We start from the raw sequence: 25,044 nt of genomic DNA, 5'->3' as shown, positions 1-25,044 counted from the left end.
TGACTACATATTTTGTAGCCAGAGTGTATGTTTTACCTTGGTGTTGATGCCCTGACCTGACTCTATTCCTCCATGAGAGATGGACACACTGCCATCATAACCATGGATAGCCACTAGAGCCGTGTAGTTAAACTCTGTCCATAGGACACCAAACTTCATTGGGACTACTGATAAACCCTTTTTCTTCCAAAGATTTGTCTGTAACATACACAATTATGGGTTTTTTTAAAATGCAGATTAAAGTCTGAGCAATGCTTCATCCATTTTGTGATACTTGTATTCTTGTGTGTCCAATACATGATTACTGATCAGAAATAAAAAAAAAAAAAAAACAAGAGGCCCATGGGCCACATCGCTCACCTGAGCACATTGGCTAGGAAAATAAGCAAAAATCAGTTCAGTATTGAAAAGTTTACAGGGGGGGGGGGAGGGGGTGTTGGGGGGGTGTTGAATTTTAAACTACCTAATGATGCTTTCATATCACCATAACAAATGGCTTTGCTGTTCTTGAGCAGCAGATTTTTTTCCTATATATTCATTTGTCAAAGTTTGATCCCCCATTGTGGCCCCACCCTACCTCCGGGGGCCCTCATTTGAACAAATTTCTACACTCCCAAGGATGCCTCCATATTAATTTGACTAATCATGGCTTTTCTGTTCTTGAGAAAAAGATTTTTTCCTATATAATCCTCTGTAAACTTTGATCCCCCATTGTGACCCCATCCTATCCCAGGGGGTCATGATTTGAACAAAACTGAATCTACACTACCTGAGGATGCTTCCATATAAATATGACCAATCATGGCTTTCCTGTTCTTAAGAAGAAGATTTTTAAAGATATTTTCCTATATATTTCTATGTAAAACTTTGATCCCCCATTGTGGCCCCACCCTATCCCAGGGGGTCATGATTTGAACAAACTTGAATCTACACTACCTGAGGATGCTTCCATATAAATATGACCATTTATAGCTTTAATGTTCTTAAGAGGAAGATTTTTAAAGATATTTTCCTATATATTTCTATGTAAAACTTTGATCCCCCATTGTGGCACCCACCCCACCCCCGGGGGTCATGATTTGAACAAACTTGAATCTACACTACCTGAGGATGCTTCCATATAATATGACCAATCATGGTCTTGCTGTTCTTGAGAAGAAGATTTTTAAAGATATTTTCCTATATATTTCTATGTAAAACTTTGATCCCCCATTGTAGCCCCACCCTACCCCGGGGGTCATGATTTGAACAAACTTGAATCTACACTACCTGAGGATGCTTCCATATAATATGACCAATCATGGTCTTGCTGTTCTTGAGAAGAAGATTTTTAAAGATATTTTCCTATAGATATATTTCTATGAAAAACTTTGATCCCCCATTGTGGCCCCACCCTACCCCCGGGGGTCATGATTTGAACAAAACTGAATCTACACTACCTGAGGATGCTTCCATATAAATATGACCAATCATGGCTTTGCTGTTCTTAAGAAGAAGATTTTTAAAGATATTTTCCTATATATTTCTATGTAAAACTTTGATCTCCCATTGTGCCCCCCCTCCCTACCCCTGGGGGTCATGATTTGAACAAACTTGAATCTACACTACCTGAGGATGTTTCCACATAAGTTTCATCTTTCCTGGCCCAGTGGTTCTTGAGAAGAAGATTTTTAAATGATGCCATTATTTTTTCACTAATTTCTAATTATCTCCCCTTGAAAGAGGGCGTGGCCCTCCATTTGAACAAACTTGAATTCCCTTCACCCAAAGATGCTTCATGCCAAGTTTGGTTGAAATTGGCCCAGTGGTTCTGGAGAAGAAGTCAAAAATGTGAAAAGTTTACGGACGGACAGACAGACAGACAGACAGATGGACGACGGACAAAATGTGATCAGAAAAGCTCACTTGAGCTTTCAGCTCAGGTGAGCTAAAAAAAGTGCCACTTATCATTACATATAAAGCTTTACTTTTTCGTTAATTCTACCTCATTAAAATTCTTCACAGCCTGTTTGCGATTTTCGTATTCCACCGAGTTCATCAGATCATTGGTCAGTTCCCTGATGTTACAGTAAGAAAGTGGTACTTGTGCTGGGGTAATCTGAAAAATGAAGAAAAAAACAATATATCCCTAACTCATATGATTGATAATTTCTTTTTTTATAATAAATATTGTACATTTTACATACCTGATCTTTTTTGTAAAAATTCTGTTTTTTAAATTCTGTTGGGTCCATGTTAAGCTCCTTAGCACAATGTTCCATAATAGATTCCATTATGAATATTGTTGGACAGCAACCTAGTGATATGATGAAATATTGAGGTAAGCCATAATTGTTCAATTAAAACAATTAAATAGCAAAAAAAAAAAAAAAAAAATCCTAAAAGTTAGAAAAACAAGAAATTTCAGCATATGGGTCCTTTTTCGCCATTAGACATTTTTCAATTTACAACCGATTATTTTATATCCATTTCATAACTTTATACCTACCAGGTGCTCTGAAGAAGGTATTCATTGGAGTGTTGGTCTTCAGTGCCACAGGAACCGTGTACCAGTTGGGACAGTAATATGCTAACATAAACAGAGTTTACTACTGTTAACAATTTAGACCAGTTTGGAGAGTAATATGCTATTACATAAACAGAGTTTACTACCATTAACAATGTGTGGACCACTTCAACTGAATAAATGACCCAGAAGTCTTTGATGAGACTGTAGCTCTATTGGTTTGTACTTGGACTTGAAACACTTTTTCTTGTTTAACATTCACAGAATTATCTTTCATGATATCATCTAAACTTTTAATTGAATCAAATCAAACCTCTAAGATGAGTTGCGTTTTGAAAGATTTTCAGATATAATTCTACCCTATTTGGAAAGATTAGAGCAAGTCTCTCTCTCATCTCTCTACCACTCTCTCTTTCAATGAAGTTTTACACTGATTTTTGATTGTTTTAATTATCTTTTTCTTATTTGACTCTTTTTTGTAAATATATCTATTTCAGTTGATAGGGGAACACACTGAGCCTTGGTCTAGTCTACCTATATACCTACATGTAGTCTTACTGAAATCAACCCAGAACTGTGGGAGGAGTAAAATATTTAAATAAATCCACACTTTATTCTTATTTTTCTAATACAAGTGGTAACATTAAAGTTTCAAGAAATGTAAAACCAGTTAATGGACTTGTGCTCTTTGGTTTAATATGTCTTATTGAATTTTGAACCAAAACTGTAGAACATTTGAAAGATATTACTGAAAATTAATACATTTATTATTAATACAACATGGCAACACCGTTAATTGAAAATAAAAATTTATATCTTTATGTAGTCTACTTCTGTGCCAAGTTTCATTGAAATTGGACTAAAACTGTTGCAGGGGCAGCATTTTGATAAGTTGTATACAGACAGCTAAACAACTGACAGACTGATAAATAATGGACACCTTACTATCACCTAAGTTCCTCTGACCAGTATAAAGAGCTAAAAGTTATGAAATATACTTTAATTGCTATATATAAGATTATTGTTACTCAGATATCTGATACTAGATACAGGTAACTTTTTGCCCTCGTTTTATTTTCGTCCCCTCTCACCCTAATTGCAAGGGTTAAATTTAAAATGATCAAGGCAAATTCAAAGTAAACAACCTTACATCTTTGAAACAACTATGTCTGGGAAAATTCAAAATGGAGCAAAATTGTTTGAAAATGTTAAAGGGCAAAAAAAATAACACAGGGCAAAAGTAACCCTGTATACTAGTACAGCTAGTATATATCTGTGAAACTGACCATTGTCCATTCCTTTTCCCATGATGATTAAGCAGTTATCGGCAGGACTTATACCACAATCAGCATAGTAGGTCAGCTTAATTCCCTGTAACATTCCATCTGATGAAAGGCCCACCTGTCATAGAGTCAGAAAACACGTATTTACTTGGTATTAAATATTGAAAATCCTTTCCTTTCCTGACATTTTAGAGGGTGAGATTTCCCTCTTCCCCAAGTTTCACTGGTAGAAGATGAGTACTGGTAATTCCATTTAAGTACCAATTATTAAAAACTAATTGCACAAGATGAAAAACTGCTATGAAATATTGATAATAATCTGACATCTTCCAGATAAATTCTATTTTGAAAACCGTGACCTAGCAACCATCCTACAATTTTAAGCATATAGCTTCTGCCCTAATCTCAAATTTTGTAACTTGAAGTATCGTGAAGAGATCATTAATTGCATGTCCTGCATTCACTGAGACACCAAAGTTTACCTGTTCTATAAATAAAAAGTTTCAGATTATAATACACTAAGTCCCGCATAAATGAGATTATCTGTGTGTTACCATATAGTCACCCATCCATGGGGCTCTTTTACCCAGCATTTTCATGTTTACATGCAAGTCCAAGTTAAGACGAACTGGCCTATCAAAAGAGAAAAAATTCATATGAAGAAGTATGATTTTCAGTTTCTTTTAAAACCCTTTTAAAGGACATCATTCAAAGGAACAAATACATCAGGTTCACCTTTTCACAGCATTAGCAGCCAGAGCACATCCTGCAGCAACCATGAAGTTACGAGTGATCTTGCTACCAAAAGCTCCACCTAAACGCCGAACGTTCACATTCACACTGTGTTAAAATTAACATAAAAAAGAGATGAAATGGAAATATTATCATTACATGTATGTCAGATACTAACAGAAATATCTTTTATCATGAAAGTGATTCTAATCAATGTGAAACACCCGAAACACAGAAATCTCAGAACAAAAAGGAAATCAACATTTACCTGCTATCAGATACACCTAGTACCATGGCAACGGCCTCCTGACATCCCGAGGTCCATTGAGTGGAGGCATAAACATCAAATCCATCCTCTGTTGGATTACAAATGGCAATCTGTAAATATAAGCAATAATATTAGGTGGGAAAACAAAAACAAAATGATGGTTTGTATGATCTAATGGTGGCTCATTCCTAACTTCATATTTGACCTGTAAAAATGACACAATTACATTAAACTGGCACAATGCCTTGCTCTTAACCAAATATGGATTTTACCTCATAAAGTTCAAAAGACATGGAGTGAGGTTAAAAATAGGAACAAAGAGACAAACTAAATACACAGGAAAGAAACAAAACATGGATTACTCCACATTTTAATCATTATGACAGTAATATTACCTGGGTCTCCAAGGTCATGTGATACTGTAACCCACATTTAACTCTACCACTCACTTTAATAGGTGCCTTCTTTATAGCACCTACGAAACAAAATTAATATTGTTAAGTGTTAGTAACTGTATATCCTGAACTTCTGGATTCACTTTTGATATTTTTCATTTTAATATTTCATATATGAATCCTATAAGTATAATTGCTGAGTGTAACATTATTATTACCATCTGCATCACCAACAATGATTTTCTCAGCCTCATCTGGAAATATGGAATTCTTTTCAATGGCATCTTCTATTGTTAGAATGGGAGGCTTTACATCAGAGTAGGTGACCTTGACCTTTCTAGCAGCCATTTTAGCTATCTCTGGTGTTTCTATATGAAAAATAAATATTATGAAATACATTCATCCATTCTTTTATATCAGTAATGCTCATTTAAATAAAATTTAACCCCCTCTCCTAATTCTCAACAGAATAATAAAGTCCTCTCCAGGCAGATTACATGTAATAATAAAAATGGAGCTAAATCTTATTGATTATGCTTTTTGCCATGGAAAAGAATCAGAGTTTATTGGAAGAGAAGCAAAATTGTAAAAAAAAAAAAAAAAAAAAAACTGTGAGGACTAGGATTCTTAAATTTGCAATTTGATAAAATAAGGTCACAAACCTGCTACAATGATTCCTAATGGTTGACCATTATACTCCACTATGTCACTGGCTAAAGCCTGCAAGGGAATAAATATAAATACAGTACAACATGTCAAGTTTTTGTTCAAAGAGCAGCTTATCTGCTAAAGCTTTAGATAGGTAGATAAGATATACATTTCTACACCATTAAGCTTGTTTTATGCAAGGCATCTTTACAAGTGTCATGCCAATCAGATTCTTTTTATCAACACAGTTTTGTCGTATCTTAATATGGAATCAAAATTTGTTTAAGTTAAGTATGTTATTCAGATTTTAAGACATGTCTTGATGCCCAAGTCACTTCATTGGTATTGAAAGGGCATAAATTTCATAAATTTGTTAGAATGTGCCTTCCTATCACTTTTGCCTTCTTAGTAGGATATGGGAAAGGACAACATTGTCCTCTATCAGCTTTACATTCTCTGTAGGATACTGATAAGGACAACATTGTCCTCTACCAGCTTTACCTTCTCCATAGGATACATATAAGAACAACATTGTCCTCTACCAGCTTTACCTTCTCCATAGGATACAGAAAAGAACAAAAGTGTCCTCTACCAGTTTTCCCTTCTCTGTAGGATATGGATAAGGACAACATTGTCCTCTATCAGCTTTACCTTCTCTGTAGGATACGGATAAGGACAACATTGTCCTCTATCAGCTTTACCTTCTCTGTAGGATACGGATAAGGACAACATTGTCCTCTATCAGCTTTACATTCTCTGTAGGATATAGATAAGAACAACATTGTCCTCTATCAGCTTTACATTCTCTGTAGGATATAGATAAGAACAACATTGTCCTCTATCAGCTTTACATTCTCTGTAGGATACGGATAAGAACAACATTGTCCTCTACCAGCTTTACATTCTCTGTAGGATATAGATAAGAACAACATTGCCCTCTATCAGCTTTACATTCTCTGTAGGATACGGATAAGAACAACATTGTCCTCTATCAGCTTTACATTCTCTGTAGGATATAGATAAGAACAACATTGCCCTCTATCAGCTTTACCTTCTCTGTAGGATACGGATAAGAACAACATTGTCCTCTACCAGCTTTACATTCTCTGTAGGATATAGATAAGAACAACATTGCCCTCTATCAGCTTTACCTTCTCTGTAGGATACGGATAAGAACAACATTGTCCTCTACCAGCTTTACATTCTCTGTAGGATACGGATAAGGACAACATTGTCCTCTACCAGCTTTACATTCTCTGTAGGATACGGATAAGGACAACATTGTCCTCTACCAGCTTTACATTCTCTGTAGGATACGGATAAGAACAACATTGTCCTCTATCAGCTTTATATTCTCTGTAGGATATAGATAAGAACAACATTGCCCTCTACCAGCTTTACTTTCTCAGAAAGATTTGGAAAAGGACAACAGTGCCCTATACAGTAAAATACACTTGTAGGAAGTCCAGGGACAATCAATGTTTATTTGTTATAAACGTCATTCTTTATGCCCATTATGTTGATAATATGTTTAAACTCTTTGAGGAATGAAAATCTTTCCACTGTAAACAAGAGTTTGTCATAAGCATGTTCCCTGTACCCAGGTTTTACTGTATCAACTTTACCTTCTCTGTAGGATATGGAGAGGGAGCTACATTATTAACCCCTGGAATATCTTCAGCTGCTATAAATTTCAGTACTCCTGACATCCCCTACAAACAACAACAAAGGTTATTTAATGATAAAGTCATGAACAAAATTAATCCAGCATTTTCTCATGTCAACAAATGAAAACTGCTTAACTTTGAATTAAAACTAATTTCTTTACCAAAGCCTCTGAAGGATCAATATCCTGTATTCTGGCATTACCCTCTGTACTCAGAACAAACTCGGCGTAGCATTCCCCTGGTTTTTCTGGTATGTCATTGATGTATTCTGCTTTACCAATGGTCTGTTGAAGGAAGACAGTGATCATACAAGACCTAAACAGTACACACATTCCAGAACCTCCCAGAAATTTGTGTTTTTGAGTAGTACTTTAGTGGTACCTGATTGTAGGCCTCCACTTTGGATATTGGTTGTGTGAGGGGCCATACTGTGGGATTGGTGTCGTAACTCTGTTTTCCCGAGGACAAAGGTCTAGACAGTGGGGTAGCTCCACTTCTGTATAGAGGACTGACCTTGTCTCCAAGGACATCCAACACAAACTTCAATTAGAATGTGAAACAATCAATAGCAAAAAATACTATATTCTAAATAATGTGCAATGTAAAGATAAATGATATGCCCATCTGAAACTACATTATGCATATTCTAAGCCAAACTAAGTTGCAACTACATTGAAATAAAGTTAATACACATACCTGAAGTTCTCTATAAGGTACATGTATCAATATAATGCCAAAAGGAGTGTACTTTTGAATCACAACTCCCCTTCCTCAACTGACAAAGTTTGATGTTTCACAGTTTTACAGTGTGAAAGATATGACTTAGACGATATTTGATTTTGGATAGCTATAGAATTCCAAAATAAGGTCAAGGGTCATAAAACATTTTCCTGCCAAGATGCATAAACTGACAATATCACACTCTGCATGTGACATTCTTTTACTATGTATAGCTATATAATTCTAAATTGGGGTCACAGTGACCTAAATTTAAGGTCATGACATACTTTCTTCAAAAGATGCATCTACTGACAAGTTTGATGATTCTAGGTATCAAAATGTGTAAGATAAGTTAAGTCATGACACTAGATGCCTAAACTGACAAGATATGACAAGGTTTGATGATTCTAGGTCTTGCACTGTGCAACCTACTTTTGGGTCACAACTACTTTGCCAAGAAGTGTCATCTGACAAGGTGTGATCTTTCTAGGTGTGTCTCAGATATATCCTGATGCAATTTGACTATGTGTAGCATGAAAATTCCAAAATGAGGTTACCACGACCTATTTTTTGAGTTGTAATACACCCTCTCCTAGGTGCATTTACTGACAAGATATGATGGTCCTAAGCCTCACAGTGTAAAACATTATGATAAAGCTAACAGACAGAGGTCTAGTTGAATGGACAGAGTCAAATGATGGACAGATGGATAATGCTATACTATGTGATGCGATGGATACTTAAAAACTGGACCAGAAAAAAAAATAATATAACTGTTTGTGATGAGAATATAAATTTATATACAAGTACTCACTCTGTAAAGCAGTCCTGCTGCCACATTCCTCCTAAAATCCACAGATGTTAAAACTGGATTCACCTCATCTGGAACTGCCTCCTGGGTAAATAACGACAAAGCACCTGTTTAAAAGAAAGATATTATAATTTACTTCAGTATTTCACTTCTATTGTATAAACTGTAGGATTTGTACTGCAAAGTATGCCATAATATAAAATTCATATATGTAAAGGCACTGTCACACCAAGCTGTGTCCCACCAGAGTTATTACGGCGTTGTTAAATTCTTAAAATCGCCATGGAATCACAGGAAAATTGCACAAATTTCTGTAAAATTTTCACATTGTGAAGATGTCACGGCGTCCCTACAGTGACCGATGCGTTTCTACGGCGTTCTCACGGCGTGCTACTATGTTCCCACAGAGATCTTCACAGCATGCTTGGAGTTGTCATCTCGCGGTCATGGCATTCTCACTGCACTAGCTGTGTTCTCAATACGTTCACCACTGTTCACAGTGTATTCTTAAACACAGTGACATCTCCAATGGACTGCATGAGGTCTCTGTGAAAGCGCAGTCTACTATGACTGCGTTCATGCTGCGATCATGTGGGTCTTCATGGCGTGCCTATGGAGCCCCAACTGCGTTGTTGCAGATCTCACCACACTGCTACAGCAATCATGCTACGTTTCTACTGCGTTCTTATCAGACCACGATCACACGGCGCGTACTTTGTGCATGCCCAAAGTGCACGCTGTCCCCTGGAGTTCTAGGAGACCCTACGCGACCCTTCCATGTTCAGTTGAGATCTCGCCATGTTGTCACGGCGCTGTAGGAATCTCTACTGCGCTCACCTCGGCGCTTTGCATTTTTTATGGATGCCTTGCGATTGCTGTGAGGACGCAGTCCAGGTGTGACAGGGGTTTCACATAAATAAAATTTATTTTACGTGTTAAAGTATCTGTATTGCCAAGAGCTTTTCCAGTTAAGAATTCCTCTGTTTTTGAGGCATGGACCTGAAAAAAATTAACAAACCATGATCAGGTTGTTCCCAGATAAATTAATAACCTAAACAGACAGAGCAAGTAATCAGGCTAATGCAATGTGGTACTTATGAATATTTTTGATCACTGCAAACATTTAATATTGTATCAAATCAGAAATGCTCAAATATGAACTTACAAAATGTTTGTTAATTCCTCCAAATACAATGGTTGGCTTGCTTTTCACCAGAAAATTCTTTCCTGCATCAATGTCAAAATTCATCCCGGCATTGGCATCAGAGTGAGAATTCTATTGAAATCAATAAAACATGATTGTTTTTAATTAACATTCAAAACAATGAGTTATTTAGGATGTTTGGACAACAGGCAATGCGATGAAAGTTTAAAAGTCTTTTAAAGGATTATATGTGAATACTATACATTCTTTATATAAATCTGTTTCTATTAAAAAAACTTTCTCTCCTCTCTCTCTGCATGTATGTATATGTAGTGTACCTTCATCTTAGTGTGAACATATCAGTTTTGTCTTAGGCTTAAGAAAAGATATGTTTGTTAATTATTAAAAGCTAATCAAAAATAGGGTTGTTAGGAAGTTTTTTTTTTTTTTTTTTTTTTTTTCATTCATTTTGTTTTACATAAAGGCATTATACTTATGAAATACAATATTTTAAAGGCAATTTGAAGCTCTCTTCATCTAGCCCTAAAAACTACCAGACAGCTCTATAAAGGGCTACTGAAAGGTAACCTTATGATCTAAATGTATTAATGGTTATGTTTGAAGGGAAACATAAAGACATGCAATAACCCGATTTTACCACAACAAAAATTATTTGGGTTTGGGACATAAAAGTAGGGTTGGTCAGGTAACAGCTAAACAAACATATTTTTTTTACCACAGAAGCTACAATGCTGAAGACACTTACCGCAGTGACTTAATAATTAGGTGCCCTGCATGAGGACAAATAAGAGGTCTTGGTTTTGGTTTATACATGTATACTTAAGATGACAGATATTTTTTGTAAATTTTTGTGGAAATTAATTAGATTCCTTTCAATTGTTTTTTGAATGCATGTTAAAACATTTCTTAAATTAAAAAGCTGACTTAAAGGGTGCTAACTCTGACCTGTGTGCGTTTGTTGTGAATTAAAGGGTGCTAACTCTGACCTGTGTGCGTTTGTTGTGAATTAAAGGGTGCTAACTCTGACCTGTGTGCATTTGTTGAGAATTAAAGGGTGCTAACTCTGACCTGTGTGCGTTTGTTGAGAATTAAAGGGTGCTGACTCTGACCTGTGTGCGTTTGTTGTGAATTAAAGGTTGCTAACACTGACCTGTGTGCGTTTGTTGACTTTGTAAATCCTTATGTGGTGATTGTCTGGGACTGAATTTAAGAACATGGCCACTATAACACAGTCTGTCATGTCCTGACTCAAGAACTCAGAAACTGGAATAACCTTTGTCTCACCATTTACAACTGTTTACAAAATACATGTATGAAGCAATATTTAATAAGAGTTATTTCCCTTTCTATAGAACATTGGGCAAGTTCAAAATGTGATTATTTAAGGAATCACTGTCTAGTTAGTAGAGTATTTCCATTTCATTGTGAAATAAAATTGTAAATTTAGATTTTAAAAATGTAGACTAATAGATTTAAATTACACGAGGCCTCACATGTCAATTTCAATAGTCCCCGCCCACTGACGTCAAACACAAAGACAGCCGCTCGAGAGTTACATGCATATTAGGTCTCCTTAGACAGTGTTAGAGTCAGACACAAAACAGCCGCACGAGAATTACATGAATATTAGGCCTTCTTAGCTCCTGACCTTTCGCTTGGCGAAATTTGCATTCCGGTGGAATGATCAAGAAATCAACTGTCCTAACTTTCAAAGAGTTATCACAGAGAAAACAAATAGAAATGGAAATATTTTTTATTATGTCACAGGAAAAATTTGTTGTACGCTGTTTTCAATTTGCATTTAAAAGTAATTCTACATCTTTTGAGAAGTCATATACATGTATTAGGAAATTCATTGCAAATCAAGGTAACAAATTAAACTAAAGTAAATGTTATTTATACCGGCTAACTTCAGCCGAGCTCCAACAGTTTCTAGCATGGTGTGGATGTCTGATTGAAACTCTGGGTGTTTGTGTTTCAACATCAAGTTTCCTGCCCAAGTGCCAAGCTGTAAACCAAAATGCATATATTAAGTTTGGGGTGACTGCACAGTTTACAAAATCAGTGAAAGCTAACAGAGTTATGTACCATTTGCAGTCTAAATACAGACAGTTAATCTATGTAAAATGCGTAAATCATATTAATTTTATAAATTTGTCCTTACATTTCTGATAGCGTTGGTGGCCACTTTAGAGATAGTCTTACACATCTCCTTACAGTAACCAAACTGCGGGTCACTGGATTTTCGATTCAAGAGCTCTTTCAGTTGGGATAATGTTAAATTGGCTCCCAGTACAAGTTCAGAAGAACCAATCTATAGATAATAAAAACTAATTTTTATAGAGACTATCTTTAACATATATTTTCATGAGAAAAAAATCACACATTAATTTTAACCTCTACAGGACTCAAAATCAGTTCGTTATAACCGTAAATTTTTTTTACAAAGAATTGTTAAGAATTTTGCCGGGGATCCCGAAAAACTTCGCTATATCCGTGAATTTGTTACATCCGTGTTCGCACTAAACGAGTTTTACTGTATATACTATATAAACATACTTATTTTAGCAGTAATCGTATTATATAGCACCTTTCCGAGTGCTTCTTGTATATGCTTATATATGATTACAACTAATATGTTCTTTTTATAACTTGAATGCTCTGATTATGTGCTAACCAGTTGAGAAGGAAAGAGCATAAAATTTGAGTGGGCTAATTTTATTAAGTACATTAAAGTATACTGATAATGGCTAAATTCTTTAACCCAAAAACCAAATTCCAAAAAAAATTTCATCAAAGCAATCACTTTATTAACTTTCTAAGTTGAATAAGTTTATTTTAATTTAATTCTTTATCTTTGGGAACCTTGAGCCTAATGTCAATTCTAACTTGACTATATTGTTGCTCTTGACCTAGAAATGTATAATATCACCTTGACTCACAGTCAATATCTCAAGATTACTGGGCAATTGGATGTTCAAATATTGTTGGTTCAATTTTATTTTGAAACCCTTTGTCAATCTATACTGTATTAAATGTTGCCAATGACCTAAACTTTGTTGATCACATCCCAAAGGTCATGGTAACCAGGCAACCAGATAACCAGATCATGTCTTGGCAATGTCTATGAAACCCTTGACTGGAGCAAACTCAAATTAATGTCATACAGTTTTGACTAGAAATATTGATTTAGAAGAAAAGGGGGGGGGGGGGGGTATCATAGACAAAAAAAAATTGTAAAAAAAAAAAACCCTGACATTCCTGCCAATGTGAAATAAAATACTAAAGAAGTATAGTTTTGTATTACATAACATTTGTTTTTCATAAAACCCTGAAATCCGGTTATTTCATGTTTTGAGCTTACTTCTGTGTTGTACATTTCAGCCACTCCTCTAAGGTCAATCAGTATACTGTAGTTCCACAGACCTAGCTCTTTGTAAACACCTTTCAACAACAGAAAACAAGCAGTAATTCAGCTCTCTTACTGTAAAACGCAGTCCACAGTCACTATCCAGTTATCAGTTTTCTTATATTCATTGATCTATTTTAATCATAGTCAACTCTTTCATCTCTTCCATATAATTTCATTTCAATTACAAAAAAAAACTTTTTATGAAATAATAGAACATATCAAATCAATCCCCTTTATTTCAAACAAGTCATAAGATCCTCCACATAAAAATGAATTGAATACCATATCCTGTGTTTCCAAACACCAGTTTGCAGTTCTTGCCCTTGTTGTCCTTTATCATTTTGATGAGATCCTCTACAGTAGTTGGTTTGAACCACTGCACATCTTTTAAGGCTAGCTGTGAGCTCTGTTTGTGACAACTTCCTGTACAGATCTGACCGGTCCGCTCACAGCGCTTGGTGTGTACATCCTGCAACATTCCATAAACAAGAATAAGTAAAGATGGTATATCTTAATTGTTGTCATAAATAATTAATTACCAACTAAATGAAGAAACTGCAAGAAAAATGTCATTTGATGTACTTGAAAAAATTGTTAACTTTACACCATAAATGATTTGGCTTCACTTTGTATGAGATATCAAATGTAAAATGTCAAATATAAGAATTTACACAAGTCCATATGACAAATGGTTTCAAATATATAAGAATTTAACAAGGGTGCATATGAGATAGCAAATATAAAAATTTTACAAATGCTCATATGACATGTGAGATTTTGAGTATAAGAATTTTACAAGGGTTCATGTGAAATACGAAATGCCAAAGAGGAAAATTTATACAGATCCATATGACAAATGATATCAAGTATAAGAATTTTACAAGGGTTCATATGACATCAAATTAAAGAATTTACACAGGTACATATGACAAATGAGATATGGAATATAGAAATTTTACAAACACCCATAAAGGTCAACTTTATTTTTGGTTTGGAAGGTAAGGGGAACTCCAAGGTTATTAAAGATACACTAAATAGTCATTTGACAAAACTGAAAATTCTCAGTCTAAATGTTAACCCCTTAACTGAATCCATTTCCATAGGTTACTCAAAGTAGAATAATATGGATTCAGTGTCAAATCTGCAAGTGAAAAGCATTTCATACAATTAAAATTAGAATGTTTATAATAATCCTCACAGGATCTGCACATCCTTATCCTATAACTTCTCTGATGTCAAAGGTAATGTGATGATGGTCATCTAAAATAGACCAAACTGGTCAATTCAGAGAACTGAGAACATAGAAGCTTTGCAATGAGGCCAAAAATTACTGATTCTAACGCAATTGTTTGTAAAACACATTTTGGTTGGCTTATGGACTGATGTTTGAAGCAGTTAAATGAGTATTTAAAAGAACAAAGGCTTTTGATTGTGACGTCATTATAGAACGATGCAAAAACAAAACCCTTCAAGACGTATTTCATATAACAAAACGCAATTAAATAAGACATTAACATCAAACAAAATGCATAAATTGCATTAGAATGGGAATAATTATCTTCTCATTTTTTATTTGCGACTGTTAATGCTGATTTAACAGTTGCAAACATCCGTTTTTCTGGCTCCGCTGACATGTCACTGGTCAAACTCAGTTTGCGACCATTAAATAAGCATTAACGCAAATAACAATTGAGAAGATAGTTATTCCCTAATTTTAGATGTTTCAATGAGCAAAAAAATTCCAGTGGATTAAAGAAGAGGAAATGTGATTATCTTCAAAATTTTATGATAATGTGCCTTAATTTGCACAAAACTTTCCTGATCTTGAACTTAAAAGTATGGCATTGAATGAGGGTCACTTTGTAAAGTCTGGTCAATGGGAAAATTCATGAACTAGAATATAAACCATTACATCTTTAACAACATCTGAAATCACAAATTGATGAGAGAGCTTAGAGTCTACATGTATTACTTGAACAGCAACCAATGCAAAAGTAACCCTGGGTGGACTTGAATACTGTAGACTCCTTATTTTACGCAAGTATTTAATTTAGCGAAATGACTCATAGATGTTAAATCAGGAGAACATAAATCCCCAATTGGTCGTTGGATCCAGAATTTTTACATGCTTATCAGCAATATAAAAAAAGCGAGTGATTTTATTTCATGAGTGTTACTTTTTGCAAAAATACGTGACAATAAATTCCTTGAATATAATTAGGAATCTACAGTATAAAGGTCACATATTGTGAAACATAAACAATAATAACAATAATATGTTTAACCCTCTTAACTCCCCCTACCCTCTCCTAGCCCCACCTTATGATTTTTTTTTGTGCTGGGCAAAGAAATGAACTTCATCTATCAAATTCAACACAATCAATCTAATAATTTTACCTCAATATCTGTGACCTTTTGATTTCCATCTTTAACAAATGATTTCATGGCATCCAGGATAGATCTGTAACCTTCAATATAAATATCAGGTAATGACCTATAACATAAATTCTTTTTTTTTGGGGGGGGGGGGGGGGGTAGACAGAGAGTATTTTCATCAACTTAGCAAGAATTTATTTTTTTTAATAAAACCTGGCATTAAAGTAATCTTACATTAAATAAGTGACACTGTTCTGAATTTAAATTGGAAAAAACTTTTTTTTTTACAAACTTATTTCTCTCCAACATTAAAGCCTCAAATAATAAACTTTATTATATGATTGAATAATTTCCCTCTTTCTGATTGGCTGAGATCCAACAATGTTAGAAATATACTACGTTATATTGACCTACACGTGACCTTCCAGGTCAATATAAGGAATTATTGCAGGTCAATATAATGAATCACGTGACCTTCCAGGTCAATATAAGGAATTATTGCAGGTCAATATCATGAATTATTCCTGTTCCATTTTTTCATGTTACAATGTGTTCTTGTTGAAATTTCTCGTTAAAACTTTCAATTAAAGCAAAAAAAAACAGTCTTGTAGGAGTTTGCTATCATTTAATCATATAATAAAACAGTTATTGCTGTTTTTTGAGGTCAATACGATGATTTAGACACCTTCGAAGTACAATATTCACCTCGCCCTTCGGGCTCGGTGAATATTGTACTCCTCAGGTGTCTAAATCATCGTATTGACCTCAAAAACCAGCAATAATTGTATAGCATCCCCTCTTACCAGTACAACGACAAATCACTGAATCACATTCATCTTCTACCATCTGTTTTGTAACTCCTCCTCCATGGAAATCTAAAAGTCTGCATAAGAAATTTCAGAATAAACATATTTATTTTATCTATTCTTTTATTAAAATCAAACCATACGTGATACAGTAAAAAGTGAATAAATTTACAAAAGTGTAGTTAACACTTCTATACTATAAAGGAACTGTTAATATTAATGATCAGTAAAAATTTGCTTTCACATATCAACATTTTAAATCATGAATCCATGCAAACAGATTTCACATTCCTGTCACAGAAATGTGTAAAAAATATTGAGAATGCCAACAAAAAGGTTTTTAATTAATTGTCCCTATCACACTTTAAGAGCAATTTTCAAAAGTTTTTTTGCCATGACCTTGACCTTTAAAGTCAGTGGTGATCTAATACAGTGTTTGACAACAAGATGCCTCTCTATCTACATTTTGTGTCAAGCTCTAATTTATCTCCATAATTGGAAGGGAGAGAGGAGAAACTATCGAGAGCAATTGGAGGAGTCTGCATCACCTGACCTAATGTAAAACCTCTTGCAAGAGCTTAATTTATTTTCCTATAATTATTCAAGATCCCCTGCTCGTGAAAATTTGATCCTCAATCGCGTGATCACCCATATTTTTATTATGAAAGATTATATACAACAATAAGCAGAATTCGTGAAAATTTAACCTATAATTACAAAATATATAATTACATGTATCTTCTGATAATAATTAAGGTGTTGCAAAAATTTGGTGTCATCTACAGACTACTCAAGATCCATCTTTGATTTCAGCCAATCAGTGATGTTGTGGGTTACAGAATTATCACAGAATGCAGCACTGGTAGATGACATTTGTGCACACTGCTCGTAGATGAAGTCTATATCCAACTTCAGGAAATACATTTAATCTGACTAACTCTCTCATTGATGCACTTTAACTCTGTGTGTTTATAGTCTTAATTATGACTTACGCATGCATATTCATGACTTGTCCGGGACTACAGAAGCCACACTGACTGCCGTTATACTGGGCGAGGCGTTTAGGGACAGACTGATCACTGGTAGAATCAATGCCTTCAATGGTGGTTATCTCCCACCCATCACAGGAAAACAGGGGCACCATGCACTGTAGAAAAAAAAGTTACAAAAATCCTTGTTACATTAGGGACAGTGCAATAGCTATTATAGAATGGTTACCAACAACATATAAGTTAAAGATATTTATTATACCTCTACTGATTTTTTCCCTATATAACATTAGATCGTTAGATGTGACTATTTCCCTAGAAATCGTTAAGAATGGACTAATCCCCATGTGTTAGTCAAGTAAACTAATCCCTGCTTCGAAAGCTAATTCCTGGTTATCCATAATCCTCTAGGTTTTACTTTAACATTGGTATGATATGTGAATGGACTAATCCCCATTTATAAGTTAGTTCAGTGAGCTATTGAATCCCTGCTTTGAAATCATGCTATCTGAATCCTCTAAATTTTACGTTTGTATCGGTATAATAAAACAGTTAAAAGTATATCATTGCGGGAGTTAGCAAGATTCCAGTTCCCCTCAATGATATACTTTAACTGTATACGTCTAACTTCTGTACTTCGGAACATAAACATTTGTGGGTAATAATACATAATTATAAAAGCATATTTATTTTTTTCTGATATATCCCTTGACCACTCTTCTTCTTTTTTCATTATCCCCTTCCTCCCTCTTCTCCTGCTACCCTCTCCTAAGCTCCCCTCCTCCTATCCTCTTTATCCCATTGCCCATTTACCCTGTTTATCCTCCTTACCTAGCTTACAAATCTAACACTACTCATTGCATGAAGCAGCTAACTATAGCTTTTTTTTGAGAAATAAATAAATTCAGCTAAATATGAGCTAATTAAATCGTCTTCCAAAATCTGAGAAATCCTCAAGTAGCATAGAAAATCCCATCAAAGACCTACAGACAATGTCTATTTTGTTGGGGAGCAGCTAGCACATCAGTTGAAAAGTAATTTTTTTCTGCAATGACTGCAACTGATATACCCTAAATAAATCACTACAAAGTTTATTATTATTATTTACTCAACCTATCATTAAATTAGCCAGATCAAGCTGGTGAATGTGTGTAAAATATTGTTTCATCAATTTGTACATTGCAAAGATGGATGAGCCATGATCAGCTGTTGACCTTTATAAACACTTCTTTTATAATTTTGAGTTACCCATACCTTTAAAAAATGGATTTAGCAAGTTTAGAAGTCGCATCAACTTTGCTCCATTTACATTGTGACAGCAATATGATTTTCATAAGAAATAAAGAAGAAATTAGTCAATGTATGTATATGTATTTCTGCTGTCATTTAATGTTGTTGTTTATTTTTTTAAATTTCCAAACCGGCATTTAACTGACATTCTGAGGCCTGGCCATAAAATCAGAGGCCTGTTCAACAGAGCGAACGTTTGCGAGCGCTCGCCTAAATTCCTTATATTTCCAAAGGAAATGTTCACGAGTTCTCGCGATCGTTCGCTCTGTTGAACAGGCCTCAGATGTAAGAGTCTTGGATACATAACTTAAGTGGGAGATTTAAGACAAAAGTTCTAGTTCAATGCACAGTATTATATTTCCTCTGGTAGCATTTTTACAAACTACGTATCTTGCCATCTTTGTGTGTGTGCTATTAAAAAAAATTATCATGTTACAATACATTCTCCAAAATGTAATGCTTAGTGTTATAATTTTGTTTAAATTTAAATACCTGGGTATCAACAACTAGATGCACTTTAATAAACAAGACGCCAAAGGCCTTAACGGTCACCTGAGTATAATACAACACTGTAAAGGATCAACAGAAGTTTGAAATAAAGCAATTAAAATAAACTGATAGATGAAGCTATGTTGCCCAAAAGCAAGAGAAATAGGATGATCAGGGATAAACAAAATAATTAGTCTAGTCCTCCATCACAAATCTTAAAGTAGATATATTTACTTGCCTGCACTTGCCCCTATATGTCACGATCACCACGTAAACTAAGCAAAAAATAGTGCTTGAGCACTATTAGTAAGCTTATCTCGTTCCCTTTTCCACTGGCCTCTTTTAGTCTTCTGAACATTTAGTTTGAAATATTTATTCCATAGGTATTGTGTGGAAAGAAACATCATTCAAAGCACCATAACATGGATTGGGAGGTTTAAAGGTTAAGTTATGACTTTTAATTTTGACATCACAAACATTGAACGCCGTGAAAGTACAATGTCAGCGAAAATAAAAAGATCAAAAATAACTCAAATAGTGACTTTGAAATTGAGCTAAACACAAAATAGGGAATAATGATGTCAAAGTCACAGGAAAGGTCAAGGTCAGAAAATTATATACACTTGAATAGCTCTTACTGATATGTATCTGTGAATAAATTTTGGTTAAAATATCTTGAACAGTTTCTTTGAGCTAAATGTGGTGCAATGGACAGACAGATAAAAGGACAAAAGACTGGCATGACAAATCTTATTTCAATTAGACTCATCTTCACTAAATGAATATCTTTGAATCTTACACATCAATCACTCTAATTACTGTACACATCTTACACAACAGTTAACATTATCATGCAGGAGATTCAATATAATTTCTAAAGGTAGTGAGTTTTCAAGGTTATGGACTCTACAAGTTTTGTATCAAGATTTCAATATCTCATGCCTAATGACCTTGACCTGTAACAGTGAAATATGACCAGGTTTCAAGGTAATGCAACAGCTTGAATCATCAGCTTGAACACAAACATGATAAATCATTTAATGACAGATAGACTGACAGACAGGGAAACAGACACTGTGTTTCCTCCTGTTATGGAAGGATACCATGATTACACTCTTACTGCCATTGGTATCAACTTACTGAAGTCACAGCATAAGATTTTGGTTCCCTTGACATCGGCTCCAACAACTCCACCTGTACTAGACACACCCCACAGCCACCTTCTTTACACATGTACTTGGTCCCCATGGAAATCCTGGACTCACGTAAAAATGTACACAGGGATGTGGCGCCATGGTACTCACTTCCAACTAAAAATTCAATATTACACTAAATATACTACAAGTATATCCTGCAGTCATGCTCAGTGTTCTATTTCATGATACTGGTAGTCAAGATATATAATATTAAAATCACAATTAAATAAAAATTTTTCTTCTTCATCCTTTTAATTCACATAATTACAATACATGTACATGTAACTGATAAGCCAATTATTAATTATGAAATGTGGAAGAACTCTTTCATTTATTATCTTCATTTTGTGGACCTTTAAGTATGTTCTCCAACATTTTGGAAATAAAAAACTAAATGCGGTCAATGCTTATTAATAATTGTTTCTGTGACGTCACAAACTATTTGAATTTTCCATTATTTTAGAGATAATTGACAAAAGGACCAAAACTTGTTTAATTTTAAGTATAGAATTTACTGGGCACAAATTTGCTCCAGAACGATATTCACATATTTGATGGATATTAAAATTCTACTCATTATATCAAAAGATGGAGCTGGGGCAGACCTGCGCTCGATGACTTTTAATCAAAATATTGATGTAAAATACACATTTTTCTTTCAAAATCATTGAAAATTTGAATTTATGTCATCTTCTTGACGTCATATCTAATATATGACGTCATAGCTGATGAAAATAGGTAATGCTCTCAAGTCTGCAGATACCTCCCTGATTTAGAACATAATTACAGATTTCTCTATAAAAGTTTGATTTTGGGGGCAGATATTGGTCAATACTGAACATAGTCCTTCAGTGAATTTATAATGCATCACCTTTGTAAGGTTTTCCATTAATTTGGAGTGTTATCTCAGGTCGTTTACCATTTGTGCACCAGTTCTTCACAACATTTCCACACGACTCACAAGTATCTACATCTTTCACTTCATGTCTGTACAAAAAAACAAAGAAAAAAAAACAGAAATGTAAAAAACAAACTGTATAGTCCTATTCATGAAAATCTTATGACTAAGATTAAAATTTGATAATTGTGTAATTTCTTTGTTTCATAAATGTATCAATTTCACATAGAGTATTATTTATAATAATACTCAAATGTAATTAAAATTTAAGATATATTGTGACCTACTATAGCTTAGATACTCTACAGAGAATTGAAAAAAAAAATGTCTGTCTTAAGATGAAGTGTGTGTGTGTGTGTGTGGGGGGGGGGGGGGGGTCCATCAATAATATTTAGAGTGTAAAAGATATTTTTAGTTTAATATATTTATTTATCATTTAGAAGTCTACCTGACCATTAAAAACTATACAAGTGCTTTTTGTATTACACATTAAAACTTCATGTATATTTTTTAAATGCAAATGAACTTATGATTACATAATTAACCATGATTTTATTTTGAATTCCTTAACATTAATAATCAAAGGGGAAATTTTTTCTCAAATTTCCCTACTTGATCAATAGACCCTTGCATACCACCAGAATCTCTAACCCCAGTGGTCACCCATCTCACAAATCTGGTTTAAAAAAAGGCCATTGCTAATTACATGTATGTAATTGGTTAGCCTGCTAGATGCTGAATATTAAAAAAAAATTATGAATATTCACTAAATGACCTAGAGAACCATGTCCTAACACCAGAACACCCAACAAAGGGACCATGAAATTCACAATTTATGTAGAAGCACCCTTGCTCATCATAACCATGCACTTAGATTGCCTGCTTAAAACCTAGGAGCAATGAAGAAGTTTTTCAAAGAATTATTTAAATACATTTTCACCATATGATTAATAGAGCCCCACCCTAACACTAGAACCCTTATCCAGGGGCCATTTTGGAAGGGGCACCCTTGCTAATCATAATCATGCAGACTGTCTGCTTTATACCCATGAGCAGAACAGATTTTTAAAGAATTAATGCATTTTTACTATATGATTAATACAATCTCATCCTAACACTAAAGCCCTTACCCAAGGGCCATCAATTGTATTTTTTGGAAGAAGCACCCTTGCTCATCATACATGTAAACATGTACTTTGTTGGTCTGCTAAATACCAGGAGCTGAGAGATTTTTGAAGAATTAATGCATTTTCACTTTATAATCAATAGAGCCTATGATAACACCAGATCTCCCTACCCTTGGGCAATGAAATTCAAAATATTGGAAGAGGCACCCTTGCTAATTTTAATTACACTAGACTTTGACCCGTGCGTGCACGGGTTGACATTGTTATGAATGCATCCATGTGCATATCGGACATTTACAAAATAGATACATCGACACATTCATATATTGTAAGGTACTTTTGAAATAAACAATGAATGTGAATATAATTCTGTTTTTTTGTTTTTGTTTTTTGCAAAATTGTTGCGTAACAGTGTAGCGCAGAATGGGTTTGACCACCAGTTAGCTATAAATCAAGTCCTGAGTTCGAATCACGCCGGAGCTTACATAAATTTCACCTTTCCAAACTTTGATAAAAGAAATTATGGATATTTATTGAAAATATGACAACAACAAAGAGTTGAGCACTACTGACACATATCAAGCAAAGTAATGAAAATGAAGAAATGTGTTTAGCTGGTATTTTTACACAATTAGTTATTAAACTAAAGGTGTAAAAATTTTTGTAACAATTTTAACACTGCAGGTCTCAACTTGTTCAAAATATGACCTCAACAATAAAAGAGTTATTAAGCACTGCTAATACATATACTTTATATATACACAGGTTATAGACATGTATATAATCTGTAAAAGCAGAAATGAAAATGGACAAATGTGCTATACTGGTATTTCTACACAATTTAGCAGATGTGAAGCAGAACAGATTTTCTTGCAAATCCCCCCCCCCCCCCCGAAAAAAAACATACTGGTTGTTCAAGAGATCATAATAAAAAATAAGAATATCAAATGTACTTTATATATGATATAAGAAAATGCTCTCATGACTGTCTGTTTTGATAAAAATTAATGTAATATCCTTGAATAAGTAATATTTTGAATCAATTCGATTAAAACAAAAACCTCGGTTTTTGAATAATTTTGATTCGATTTTTGGAAACAAAATGTTTGCTTCAGTTCTGTTTAAACCTGTTATAGTTATTGAAAATTCGAAATGAATATTAACAAATTTGAAAGTTTTTCCATCTTTATGATTCAACAAATGCAATGTGCTTTACTTTTTAGCTCACCTGAGCTGAAAGCTCAAGTGAGCTTTTTTGATCACATTTTGTCTGTCGTCAGTCTGTCTAGCTGTCCGTAAACTTTTCACATTTTCGACTTCTTCTCCAAAACCACTAAGCCAATTTCAACCAAACTTGGCACAAAGCAATTCCTTATGTGAAGAGGATTCAAAATTGTAAAACTGAGTGACCAAGCCCTTTACCAAGGGGAGATAATTAAGAAATATTGAAATTTTTTGGTAAATATTTCAACATATCCTTCTCAAGAACCATTTGACCAGGGAAGTTGAAACTTATGTGGAAGCATCCTCAGGTAGTGTAGATTCTAAATTGTTAAAATCATGACCCCCAGGGATAGGGTGGGGCCTCAATGGGGGGTTGAAGTTTTACATAGTAATATATAGGGAAAATCTTTAAAAATCTTCTTCTCAAGAACCTTTTGGCCAGGAATGTTGAAACTTATGTGGAAGCATTCTCAATTTCCTTTAAATCTTATCATGACCTTTCATGACCCCTGGGGTACGGTGGGGCCACAATGGGGGAGGGGTATCCATGGGAGTATTTATAGGAATTTTTTTTTAATGAATTTTCTTTTCCAAAACTACTTGATAAGAGAGGTTTGCTGAAATGTAAATTCATATAATGTACATTCAAATTTGATGATGATGATCACAGGGGGTCATGATAGGGTACAACCACAATGGGAGAGGGGGGGGGGACAGAATATTTACTGTAAATTTTACATATGAAAATCTTTGGAGAAAAATCTCAAAGTTAGAGTATGTATCAAAAACTCAATATAAAAAAACTAAATTTGTACAGATATTTCTGATTTGTTAAAGCTGTTTGGGTTGGCGTCATTGACCATAGTTGCTCAGGTGAGCGGTGTGGCCCATGGGCCTCTTGTTTATACTAAGTATAAAATATATGGGAAACATAAATTATCATTATCTTAGATAAGCCAAGCAAGGGTATCCTAAGTAGGAAAGTAGGAATTTGAAGGTACTTCTTGCTGCAATAATGAAGCCTTTTCCTGGGGGTGGGGTA

General features: G+C 34.4%; 1 protein-coding gene across 1 annotated transcript in view; it reads right to left on the bottom strand.

Annotated features, from left to right (window-relative positions):
- The window catches only part of LOC133191267 (uncharacterized), a 30,253-nt gene extending 7,461 nt beyond the window's left edge, over positions 1–22,792 (bottom strand). Inside the window, exons 1-28 of the mRNA XM_061327022.1 lie at positions 22,782–22,792; positions 21,625–21,740; positions 20,698–20,867; positions 17,782–17,936; positions 16,787–16,866; positions 16,005–16,075; positions 13,890–14,076; positions 13,560–13,639; positions 12,360–12,509; positions 12,098–12,203; positions 11,346–11,488; positions 10,196–10,306; positions 9,963–10,029; positions 9,034–9,137; positions 7,881–8,039; positions 7,661–7,783; positions 7,458–7,544; positions 5,847–5,904; positions 5,403–5,552; positions 5,185–5,264; positions 4,790–4,899; positions 4,525–4,629; positions 4,344–4,422; positions 3,793–3,907; positions 2,489–2,569; positions 2,187–2,296; positions 1,985–2,098; positions 37–198 (exon numbers count right to left, since the gene is read on the bottom strand). Coding sequence (XP_061183006.1) covers positions 37–198; positions 1,985–2,098; positions 2,187–2,296; positions 2,489–2,569; positions 3,793–3,907; positions 4,344–4,422; positions 4,525–4,629; positions 4,790–4,899; positions 5,185–5,264; positions 5,403–5,552; positions 5,847–5,904; positions 7,458–7,544; positions 7,661–7,783; positions 7,881–8,039; positions 9,034–9,137; positions 9,963–10,029; positions 10,196–10,306; positions 11,346–11,488; positions 12,098–12,203; positions 12,360–12,509; positions 13,560–13,639; positions 13,890–14,076; positions 16,005–16,075; positions 16,787–16,866; positions 17,782–17,936; positions 20,698–20,867; positions 21,625–21,740; positions 22,782–22,792 — 3,084 coding nt within the window. The remainder of the gene's footprint in view (positions 1–36; positions 199–1,984; positions 2,099–2,186; positions 2,297–2,488; positions 2,570–3,792; positions 3,908–4,343; positions 4,423–4,524; positions 4,630–4,789; positions 4,900–5,184; positions 5,265–5,402; positions 5,553–5,846; positions 5,905–7,457; positions 7,545–7,660; positions 7,784–7,880; positions 8,040–9,033; positions 9,138–9,962; positions 10,030–10,195; positions 10,307–11,345; positions 11,489–12,097; positions 12,204–12,359; positions 12,510–13,559; positions 13,640–13,889; positions 14,077–16,004; positions 16,076–16,786; positions 16,867–17,781; positions 17,937–20,697; positions 20,868–21,624; positions 21,741–22,781) is intronic.
- Between the last annotated feature and the right edge of the window lie 2,252 nt (positions 22,793–25,044).

Source organism: Saccostrea echinata, unplaced genomic scaffold, assembly GCF_033153115.1.
Source record: "Saccostrea echinata isolate AGI-Se365-2 ecotype Australia unplaced genomic scaffold, CSIRO_AGI_Sech_v1 ptg000023l, whole genome shotgun sequence".
Classification (NCBI taxonomy): Eukaryota; Metazoa; Mollusca; class Bivalvia; order Ostreida; family Ostreidae; genus Saccostrea; species Saccostrea echinata.
Note: the sequence above shows the minus strand (reverse complement) of the source record. Positions and strands in the feature narration are given on the sequence as shown.